The 12,008-nt window shown below is 44.3% G+C and overlaps 1 protein-coding gene across 2 annotated transcripts in view; it reads right to left on the bottom strand.

Annotated features, from left to right (window-relative positions):
* PARP14 (poly(ADP-ribose) polymerase family member 14) overlaps positions 1–12,008 on the bottom strand; it is a 32,999-nt gene that overhangs the window by 3,620 nt on the left and 17,371 nt on the right. For both annotated transcript variants that reach the window (XM_084800493.1, XM_084800494.1), the window contains 9 exons: positions 11,076–11,315; positions 9,655–9,876; positions 7,194–7,269; positions 6,460–6,609; positions 5,955–6,017; positions 5,480–5,647; positions 3,472–3,678; positions 2,785–3,384; positions 835–968 (listed from right to left, as the gene is read on the bottom strand). In XM_084800493.1, coding sequence (XP_084656619.1) covers positions 835–968; positions 2,785–3,384; positions 3,472–3,678; positions 5,480–5,647; positions 5,955–6,017; positions 6,460–6,609; positions 7,194–7,269; positions 9,655–9,876; positions 11,076–11,315 — 1,860 coding nt within the window. The remainder of the gene's footprint in view (positions 1–834; positions 969–2,784; positions 3,385–3,471; positions 3,679–5,479; positions 5,648–5,954; positions 6,018–6,459; positions 6,610–7,193; positions 7,270–9,654; positions 9,877–11,075; positions 11,316–12,008) is intronic.

Here is a 12,008-nt window from a genome sequence, read left to right as displayed (position 1 = left end):
GCAAGAATTTGATGAGACAGGATCCCAGAAAGAAGAGAAATACAATATGAAACGATGAAGTTCAAAGATAGTGGAATTAGCCGGGCGTGGTGGCGCGCGCCTTTAATCCCAGCACTCGGGAGGTAGAGGCTGTGAGTTCGAGGCCAACCTGGTCTGCAAAGTGAGTCCAGGACAGCCAAGGCTACACAGAGAGACCTTGTCTTGAAAAACTTAAAAAAAAAAAAAAAAAGATAGTGGAATTAAATTTTTTAATACCAAAAACAAAACAAAAAACCAACACCCTGCCAATTCAGAATTCTATACCCAGCAAAAAAATGTCCTTCGAAAACTGAAGGTGGGGTGGCCAAGGAGGTGACTCAGCAGGTAAAGGTCCTTCCTTTAGAAGCCTGGTGACCTGAATCTTACCCCTAGAAAGAACCCACGTAAAGGTGAGAGGACACAAGCCACACAAACCTGGCTGATTCTGAGTAAGAAAAATATGATAGAAAGTGAAAGTGTTATGTTTTAAGACCTTATTTTTAATTTTTAAATATGTATATTTGGGTTTGTGCAGGTACCCACAGGGGCTATAAGAGGAATAAATAAAAACATATTGCCACTAAGCTCAAGGGAAAGCTTAATTTCAGAGTGCTGTTGCCATGGTTTCAGGCTGTTGTAAACTACCTGACGTAGGTCTGGAAACCAAACCTGGAACTTGGGGTCCTCAGCAAGAGCAGGGCGAGATCTTGACCCCTGGGGCCACCTCTGTGGGCCTACCACGTGAGTGGGCTCACCCAGGATGGTGTTATTGGTTATTTCTGCCACCAGGGAACTCCTTGTCAGCAGCCGACTTACCTTCTCTATGACAAAGTTCGAGGAGGTCTGATTGAACCTGGTTGCCACCATGTTGTACTCGGGGTCGCTGGTTTGCAGCATGACCACAAGCAATTTCTTCTGCGTCATGTCGGTCCAGTTTTCAGGGAGTTCAACTGTAGGGAAGACATTTAGGGCTCCCGTGTACATTTCCAGTATGCTTTGGGGGGGGGGGGAAACCTGCCTCCCTCTTGGGTTACAACCTCATAATATATCATGCCTTCAAGGTAGCTTTGTAAAAAGGATGTTAAAAGTGTGGATCATCTTGATACGGGGAGATGGATCAGTGGTAAATCTCTCGCCTGATACACACGTGGACTCGTTTGCCAGTACCTCCTCCAGAGGAAACGCCACAGGTGTACCAAGTTAGGTTTTCATAGCCTTGTGTCTCTACCTCTGGGTTTATACCTGTGTCTATACCTATGTAATCTATACCTTTGGGTCTATACCTTCTGTTTTAATCATACAAGTTGTGAGGGCCAACTACACACTTTAATCTACCTCCCCTTACTGCTCAGCCTCTCTTCTGTCTTGTTGTTTGGTTTGGTTTGGTTTTTTTCAAGACAGGGTTTCTCTGTGTAGCCTTAGCTGTCCTGAACTCGCTTTGTAGACCAGGCTGGCCTCGAACTCACAGCGATCCGCCCGCCTCTGCCTCCTGAGTTCTGGGATTAAAGGTGTGCGCCACCATGCCCGGCTCAGCCTCTCTTCTGATTAACTTAACAAATTAATTACCTAACTTGTTTTTGAGGCAATCTCCGCAGTTTCACATGTGCATGGGTTTCTGCCAGAACACCTCACTGCCACTGGAGGGCGCTCTACATGGAAAGTCTCATTTGCCTCGCTACACCCTTAAGCAGTAGGTGGGTAGTGAGGTTTGCCTGTGGCAGGCTGCGGAATGCCATGTGTAGTATGTCATTCCTCTGGAGTCGCTCAGAGTCTAAGGGCTTCATTCCCACTGATCCTACAGAAGACGAGTATCGTCTGTGAGAAGCCAAGGAGGGCTGCTGTGGTTCGAAGGCAGGAATGACTGTCTACACAAGACAAAATGTTCCCTTCCTGGGGATCAGATCCCTCAGGGGGCCTGCAGGCTGCTTCCTGACTGGAATCTTAGCTCAGGAAAAAGAAGAATTGGGAGTAAAATCAGTTTTTCTTCCCAGTCATCATTGTGAACACACAGGCCAACTCTAGCAAGCCTGTCCTCTCCTTGGCCTTTGTGTTCTTGAGACCCTTAGGCCACTTTCCTTTTAAAATTACTTTTCTTTTTTTCTTCTTTATTTTATTTTATTTTTTGGGGGAGGAGGGGGAGGGTTTCGAGACAGGGTTTCTCTGTGTAGCCTTGGCTGTCCTGGACTCACTCTGTAGACCAGGCTGGCCTTGAACTCACATTGATCCACCTGCCTCAGCATCCCGTGTGTTGGGATTAAAGACATGCACCACCACCGCCCAGCTTAAAATTACTTTTCTGTCTCTGACTGGACAGCCATTATTCCGTCAGAAGAACTGGCTCCAGAAAGCCTATACGCTGCAGAAATAGGAGCAAAGGGGAAAGCTGTTGTCACAATCACAATGGTTGCTCTTGGCAGCAGAATTCATCCATGCTACACTCCCTAGCTATCGTGTATGGTCTGCAACCACAGAGACCAAGATTTTTAAATGATTCAACTGGGTTATTTGAATTTTATCTACTTTAAAATTTAATGTGGCAGGGTGTGGTGGCGCACGACTTTAATCCGAGCACTTGGGAGGCAGAAGCAGGCAGATCTCTGTGAATTTGTGGCCAGTCTGATCTGCCTATATAGAGTACTGGACCAGGCACCAGCCACGGCTACGCAATGAAACACTGTCTCAAAAACAAAAAAAGTACTGTGTTTGTACAATAGCATTAAACTTAAAGTCAGAGTACTGGCTGACAGGCCTGAGCACTTAACTCACCTTCGGATTTTAGGAAGCGCTCAACAGTGAAATTCTGTCCCTGAGGGCCCGTGGCAGTGTTGGTGCTCAAGTTCACCGTGAAGTCCTCATTATGAATTTTGACCACAGTGCTCTTGCGCTTTGCCTTCCATGCCTCCTCCAACTCCATGTTGGCGATTTTGTTGAAACGGTACGTGATGTTATTGTCAACATATTTCCACTCCACAAACGTAAAGACATACTCGGCCTGGTTTTCCTTTTCTTTGGCCAAGCGGAGGCTCTTGACCATGCTCTCGATCTCATCTCTGGCTTCCACCACATCTCTGCTGATTCCCGAGACCGTGATCGACGGTTTGTTGCGGTCCAGATCGATGAAGATGTTCAGCCTCTTCTGCATCTCATTCAGTTTCTTGTACTCCTTGGCATCGAAGTCCCTGAGACACTCGTCATCACTGGTGAAGCAAAGCTGCTCCTTGGTGAGCAGGTCCTGGAGCCAGGAGATGGTCCTTCCCACACTGGCTTCATCGGCGCCGCACACCTGGAAAACCGTCAGCTCTTCTTTCTTCTCCAAAACCAGGGCGTTGCGTTTTGGGGAAGGTTGTTTTGAAAAGCTAAAGAAGGCTATGGAGAAAATTGAAACGAACACTTCTTTTACTCCCTTCAACATCAAAGTTAGGAATATATATTTCATAAAAGTGAAGAACTCACAGACAAACTTAGACAGCATGGACTGCTGGGGAGGAGCAGGGGAGCCTTCTCTTTCCTTCATGCTGTCATAAAAAATATTCAGAATATGGGGCTGAAAGATAACAACTTTGACTCTCTTCACAGCCTGGACTGATTTCTTCTGGATAAATTCTTCAATGGCGTCCATTATGGCTTTAGCAACTACATCCGCCTTCTGCTGAGCACTTCCTACCAAAAAACAAAAAAAACAAAAAACAAACAAAAAAAAGCACACACAAAAAAGACAAGGTTAAGTAAGATCCACCTGCAAAACAGCTGCGGCACAAATGAGGAATTCTAGTTGTCACGGGCAGTAAAAATGCCTGCTCCCGATATAGTCAGCGTGGATGCTTCTAACATTAGGTCAGCACATTGTTTTGATGCCCTAGATACAGAATGGAAGAGGGGGAGCAGGGAGTTTTGTTTTATGTTGTGGATAAGTCAACACCCCCAGGAAAAGACCCTGAAATACAACTTGTGGTCTGTGACATTCACTCACATCTGTCCTTTTCAGCTGATCCCAGGCTCCCAGAGCTGCTCTCCTATTACACAGTCCAGGTGACCCCCACCTCCCTTGATTTACTAGTGTCCTCAAAAGATCACAAAAGGTAGCTGGGGCGTGTTGGCGCACGCCTTGAATTTCAGCACTCGCACTTGGGAGGCAGAGGTAGGCAGATCTCTTTGTGTTCCAGGCTAGCCTGGTCTTATAAAGAAAGTCCAGGACAGCCAGGAAACCTTGTCAAGACAGAGAAACTCTGTCTTGAATCATGAAAAAAAAATAGATTAAAAGTCATAAAGGCAAAATAAATAAATAAAATCAATCAGTAAAAATGTAAAAGCTATAGCATCTTAAGACAGCATGGGCCCCCGAGAGACAACTTACCTCTGCTTGATTTTACCCATGTGTCTGCATTCTCCCAGCTATCTCTGGGGACCTGATTTTTCTAAGGTACCCAAAACTGTAAGCTACTTGTTATAGTCAATAATCCTGGGCGTGTTCATTATCCTGAACCTCTAGGATGCCTTCCTTCACCATCCTCAGTGTGATTCTCCCCGCCTGGCAAGATTCAAAGCAGCCACTGAGTAGATTCACTCCTGTCCTCAGCATGGTCCAGGTCTTATTTCTCAAGCCCTAAAAGCCTTTGGCTTGGTAAGATTATGGAACATCCTTTTTTGGGGGAGGGGGAGGTTGAAACAGGGTTTCTCTGTGTAGCCTTGGCTGTCCTAGACTCCCTTTGTAGACCAGGCTGGCCTCGAACTCACAACGATCCACCTGCCTCTGCCTCCTGAGTGCTGGGATTAAAGGTGTGCACCACCTCGCCCCGGCTGAAACATCCTTTTCTAATCAAGGGTGTGGCCCAGAGTGAATGGCTGCCAGCAAAGTCATGTGACAAGCAATCCAATAGTCCCCTGGGCAAGTTTATTTGGATTACCCCTGTTAATGGTGCCCATCACTGTGGCAGAAAATGACAGTAGATGCCTTTGACTAAGCTTGTGCACCAGTGGTTCTCAACATGTGAGTCACAACCCACTTGGGGGTCAAATGACCCTTTCACAGGCGTCACCTAAGACCACCAAAAAACACATTTACATCACAGTTCATAACAATAGCGGAATCATGGTTAAGAAGTAGCAACGAAAATAATGTTATGGCTTTGGGGGGAGGGGGCGGGGGTCACCACAACACGAGGAAGTGTATTAAAGGGTGGCAGTGTGAGGAAGGTTGAGAACCACTGCTGTAGACGATTGTGGGGACACAGATGGTTCCTTCTGCCTCAGACCATGTAGGAATTTAGGTGGGCATGAAGGCACCCTCCTCCTACTTAAGGTACCCACAGGTTTTGCTCATTCCCTAGTGGGTTGGGGGAACCTTGGAGTGAGGGAGCTGTCCATGCCTAGGTGAGGTGTCACTGTCCTCATCCAAACCCAGTGAGGACCACGGGGAAGTGGACAGGTTGGGATTGAACCTTAACAGCCCGTGTCAACGAACCTGTGCCAATAGCCGGTAGGCAAATGGATGAGTGATTCCGTCGTTCGCATTCTTCCAAAACACAGGAAACTGACCTCTTGACGTCATTCCCGCCCACGACGTGAATAATGTTCTTGCATTGCAGTGACCCTCCTTTGGTAACTATATATTCTTTGTTGCCCTGTTGAGCTGGGGACACAAACAGATGCAGGATCAGGGGATGAGCCGACTCTGAGAAAGCAAGATGTCTGATTTGGCGAGGGAACATCTTTGAGACACTATGTGTGGTAAAGTTGTATGGCTTAATTTAATCTTAAGCCATACGTAACTGTGAGATAACTTTCCACTTAATTTCTTTCATATGGAATTCCTTCATGAAATACATGATCTTAAGATTAATGTGTTATCTTCCCAAACCTTCCTCGGTTTCCTCACAGCCATCCATATTCAATCTTCCACTTACGGTCTAGCACCAGGAGGTAGCATTGCTCCTTACCCAGGAGAGAACATTCTTTCTCCACATTCTGTCCTGCACCGTCCAAAATTGCTTTGGAGACCCCTACACGAGAAAATCAAGATGGTAGACTGACCAGAAAGACAGCCTTTGTCTCTCAACATTCCCTGTCATAGAGCAGTCCCACACCTAGGCATTATTGACAAAGAAAAAAGTTTCAAAAATGTTGCCAGTTGTAAGCATGCACAACTTTAATCTCAGCACTCTGAGGAGGCAGAGACAGGCAGTTCTCAGGAGTTTGAGGCCAGCCTGGTCTACAGAGTGAGTTTGGAGACAGCGACAGCTACATAGAGAAACCTTGTCTTGAAAAAAAAAAAAAAGAAAAATACAAAGAGAGAGAGAGAAGAAAGCTCATTGAAATAACTTTTAGCTATCAATTAAGCAAAGAAAGTCAAAGCCAACAAAATCACTTAGCTACAGAAACACTCCTTTCCAGGGTCTGCCACACTGATAACTACATGAGACCGAATCCATCTCCATGAAGTACCTGCTTTGAGATTAAACGTGGCTGATGTTGAATTGACAATCACATCGACCACTTCTTTGGTGATGTCCCCAGTGGCCACTTGAAAGAGGATTGGGCCAATATTCATTTCATGCACTCCTAAAGTAGGGCTGGAGAGATTCCCATAGACACCTGCCCAGAAAGAAAAGAAAAGAAAAAAATAAAAAATAAAAAAAATAAGAGCAGTCAGAGTCAGTCACCACATCAGCAGAAGCAAGAATAACTCAGGTCTCAGGCCGCCTGATCTCTGTACTGTCTGTCCTTTACCATGCCCCTGGCCCTGGGCCCAGACAGGAGGAGCCGTTGAGCTTAAGCTTGTGGGGCCATCCTGGGCAACATAGCAAAACCCCATTTCATAGCTTCAGTGAACCCCAAACAAGATAACTTCAGAGACAGCAAACCAAATTTGACAGAGAAGTATTGGTTTGTATCGTCTCTTAATGTGTCTCGGAAAATCCACGCCACAGCACCCATTGGAGGTGGTAGTCTCACTGGTAATTTGAAAGCCCCACTGTGCAGATTACATAATTTGGCACATCTTCATTTTTTCCCCCAAGTCCCATGAACAGGCCTCTGTCCTTTCACTTACATGAATGGAAAATACTTGAATATGGTCCACAGTTTGACTTATCAGAAAATTATCCCCATCATTCCCTATCTGGCATTGTTACTCAGGAACAAGAAAACACTGTCAACATAGAAAAGCTTTACTGAACCTTGTGTAGCTTCAGCCTTGGGATGTTTGTCACTAGGACTTCCGTTCTTCCTTCTGTCAAATTCATCTGAAAATGCCTGGAAATATAAACACAGTTTTGGCCATTATACTCAGTACTTGATGGATGTGTTTGCTTTGCTGGGGCATTTGATTCTGTAGGCACACGTACATAATTGGAAAATAACTCTCAAACAGTATTTTTTAATTTACTTTTACATTTTTAAATATACACATTACACACACACACACACACACACACACACACACACACACATACACATATATATAATTCTTTTTCTACAAATGTGTCCTGTAAAAAGAGAGATGTGAACAAATACGTAAACACAGGGTATTTACTAGAGTGCTGTTCACAACAAACACAAGGCAGTTAAAATCCAATTACAGGGTAGTTCAGTACACTTCCCCATGCCCGTGCGGTAAAATAGTAGCCATTAAAAAATGTAGAAATGCTTACTTCATACTTTTATCTGAAAAGTATATTAAGTTGCATATTTGCATAATCTCATCTAAAAGTCACACTTGCAGCAGAGGGGACTGGGTTAAGGCTGACTAAACAAATCTCTGCATTTTGTACCACTCAGCGTGTTTGCACGGAACACGCGTCCTGCCCCTAGCCAAGCAGCTCAGAGAGAGCATGCCTACAAAGCCATGGGTACATCTCAGGCCCCTGCTTCGCAATCTCTGTTCCAGCCTCCCCTTACAAATGGCTCTTTTTGTAAATGTAATTCAAGCTTAAAATGTCTTTAAATATTTAGAATTCACCACATTTGGAGAGAGAATAATAGCATGTAACTGCATTAGGGTGTCTGCAGAATCTAATCCTTTCCTCAGAATAGTCTATGTATAAAAGAAACTGAGACCAGCTGGGCAGCGGTGATACGCACCTTTAACCCCAGCACCAGGAGGCAGAGGCAGGAGGATCTCTGTGAGTTTGAGGCTAGTCTGGTCTATAGGGTGAGCTCCAGGACAGCCAGGGCTACAGGGAAACTCTGTGTTGAAAATGACTAAGAGAGAGACAGAGAAAGACAGATTGAGAGAGAGAGAGAGAAAGAGAGAGAGAGAGGGAGAGGGAGAGAGAGCAGAGTTTCCCAAATAAAGCTTGGAAGGCTCAAGTCTAGGTGCCAGGACTCAGACCTATTGACACAGATGTTCATAAACTATCATACATAAATTTCATACAAAAATATTGGCTTAGTGTCTATAAATCTAAACGTCCAAAGTCATTATGATTTCTGGAAGGAAAAGTATGTGCTGAACATGTAATAAATGCCTGTCTCACCACAAACAGCGCATACCATAGGGGAGTCATTAAGAACTCTTATCAGTGTGGGCAGGTAGATGCATGCCTGTAACGCCAGCATTCTGGAGGCTGATGCAGGAGGATTGCCATGAGTGTGAACAGTCTGGGCTACAACTGTGCCTTTATGTGTTAACATCTTCATGTCCATGTGAGAGGCAACCCTACAGGTTGAAAAGGTCATAACCAGTAATACAATGTGTGAAACTTATCTGATTTCTGATTCAGACATAAAGATGTAAAGATGGAGAGACATCTGTAAACTCACACATCAACTCCATAACTGATCAAATCAAAGTAATGACTACCATTTCCAGATTTTTTTTTTTTAGTAGAAAGGTTATGTTCAAAATAAATTGGTGGATTGTTTGGCGTAGGCATAAAGTTATTGTGTAATTCAAATGCTGATTTCTGTACCACCAATAACTGCTTACAATCCTTGTTCTGAGAATATCCTGTCTCAATGTTGTGTAAACGCTTCTCCCCAATTGTCCCCTGGTATGCCGATATAGAAGCTTACAGCCAATCTCTGAGCATGGAAAAGAATAGGGCTGGACTTCCTGCCAGCCAGGGGAGGAGAAGTTAGAAGAGGAAGTAGGGGGTGGAGCCACAGGCAGATGTATATGCTGGGAGGATACCACATTAGCTTAGAGGGTTAAGAATACATTAGTTACTCTTCACTTCTTATGCTGTGAAACTTATTATTAAAATAATATAAGAGCCTGAATTATTTGTGTGATAGCCGGGTTAAGAGACAAACTAAAAAACAAACACGATTTTATAAAAATAACTCTAACAGTTTAGAGATAGAATCATGTGCCTGGAATTTGTTTCAACATCACAAGAGAAGAAGGGAAAAAGATCAGGCACCTGCCCATAGGGAAATAGTAGTTGAGGTAAGAAAACTTCATTAAACTGGTATGTACTTTTGTGTGTGTGTTTGAAACTTTCCTGAATAGGAAGTGGTTTTTCTCTAATTTTTCTTTACATTTGCCATGCTACATATAACCAGTCAATACTTCTCTTGCACATTCCTGTGATGAAAATACATTAAATAAACATCCTGAACAGCCAAGAAAATTTAGAAGAACGCAGACCCAAAATTGCAATTGCCAATATAATAAGAAGCAAGCTGAGGCTGTACCTGAATGTTTTCATGGTCTTTTGGGTGCAGCAGAAACTGAACTTCTTGTAAAGTTTTCAGTTGGTTCCTGCTACTAAATTTGAGCACTTCTGAAATTATTAATTTAGCAAATTCAGGTTTAGGGAACCCCAAATTTCCTGTTCCTATTGCTGGAAATGCAATTGACTGTAGAGACAGCTCCTGGGTGGTCTTCAGACAGTAACGGATGATATCTTTCATGGCCTGAAAAGCATAAAGCACTTCCTTAAATGTCTTGTTTAGAAATTGGAGACCCTAAAAAAATAAGCATTTGGGGGGGGTGGGGGGGGGAAGCAGGGGGTGGCACAGGCCTTTAATCCCAGCACTCAGGAGGCAAAGGCAGGCAGATGGCTGTGAGTTCGAGGCCAGCCTGGTCTACAAAGTGAGTCCAGGACAGCCAAGGCTACACAGAGAAACCCTATCTCGGGGGTGGGGGAGGGGAAGAATAAGCATTCAGCAGCTTTTACTGGAAGCACTGTCCACTCCATTACGCTTTCAACAGAAGTTAACAGCAGTCTAAAGAGGGAAACGCAGGAGAAGAAACGGGAAGAGACTGTGAGACACCCATACAACAATGTAGAATCCGGGCTGGAGAGATGGCTCAGAGGTTAAGAGCACTGACTTTTTTTTTCCAGAGGTCCTGAGTTCAATTCCCAGCAACCACATGATGCCTCAACAGACATCTATGTTGTGATCTGATGCCCTCTTCTCGCCTGCAGGTGTGCTTGCAGGCAGAACACTATACATAATAATAAATTAATTAATATTAAAAAAAAAAGACAATGTAGAGTCACTCCACCTTCCCTGTCTCTCAGCTTCAAGCCCTCACTTTACTTTTCTCACCGAAGTAGCATACTCCCCCGACCCTCAGTAACTGCTGATCACAACAGCCAACAGACCTCATTAACTATGACCTACAAAAAGTCACCTACAACTGAAAAGAAACGGCCATGGTACCAGGAGGTGGTGGCGCACGCTTTTAATCCCAGCACTGGGGAGGCAGAGGCGGCGTTGTGAGTTTGAGGCCAGCCTGGTCTACAGAATGCATCCCAGGACAGCCAGAGCTCTACCAAGAAACCCTGACTCAAACAAACAAACAAAAGATCAGTTACATTTGCTTTTGGGCTGGAGAGATGGCTCAGCGGTTAAGAGCACTGGCTGCTCTTCCAAAAGTTCTGAGTTCAATTCCCAGCAACCACATGATGGCTCACAGCCATCTATAATGAGACCTGGTGCCCTTTTCTGGCGTGCACGCATACACACAGGCAGAAGAGTGTATATATAATAAATAAATCTTTGGGAAGAAAGGAAGGAAGGAAGAACAGACGGACTAATTGTGGTGTGCTGAAAGAGGAGTCCAGAGAGCCACCCCATTTCCTGGAAAATGTAAAGTTGCGTCCTACCTTTAGTGACCACGCGGTGTTGTTGCTTTTCCAAGGAGGAACCACCACATGAAATACGTGGCGGCAGTTCAGATTACAGCCACTGGTTTGAAGAATTGTTCCCACATTGACAGAGACCCCTTGTCCTATGTTGTCCAATTCCTCCTGGAGCTGTGGCCCAGCCTTTTCCAAGAGGGCTTGAGAAAGGGGTCCTATGTTGAGGGCAAGATCCGAGGGAACGGAGTTGACAATGACATGGGTCTTAAAGACAAAAAAGCAAAGATTCTTTTCAAATTCTTAGTAAAAGTATTCATCAACCATGGCTACATTTGAGCCACTGGGCTCGGCACAAGGAAGACAACAGTTGCTTGTATACACTTTGTAAATCAATGCTCAGAGAAACGAAGTTCATAAAACTCAGAATGCAAGCAATTCAAATGTCCATTGGCTAATGGCTGGGGAAACCCAAATTTATATTCATCTGACGCGACATTATTCAGCCATTAAAAAGGATGCAATACTGGATATGCTGCAACACGGATGACCTTGAAAACACTACTCAGTGCAAGAAGCTGATCACAGAAGATCACAAATATATTATTTCATTTATATGAAATTTCAAGAACAGGCGAATACAACTAGGTGTAGTGGTGTATAACTTTAATCCCAGCACTTGGGAGTCAGAGGCAGATGGAGTTGGAGGCCAGTCTGGTCTACACTGCAAGTTCTAAGGCAACCAGAGCAATGTAGTAAGACCTGTCTCAAAAAAAAAATTTAAAAACTAACTAAATAAATAAATGTAAATATAAAAACAAAGTAGATTAGATGTTATCTAGAGCTGGGAGGATGGAGTGAGTGGGTGGATAAATTAAGTAACTGCTAATGGGCACAAATTTCTTTCAGGTGGGATGAAAATGCACCAAAACTAGAGTGTAGTGGGGGTTGCACAATTGT

Source organism: Acomys minous (genome assembly GCF_964271855.1).
Source record: "Acomys minous genome assembly, chromosome: 11".
Taxonomy (NCBI): Eukaryota; Metazoa; Chordata; class Mammalia; order Rodentia; family Muridae; genus Acomys; species Acomys minous.
This window is presented reverse-complemented; position numbering and strand designations above follow the sequence as displayed.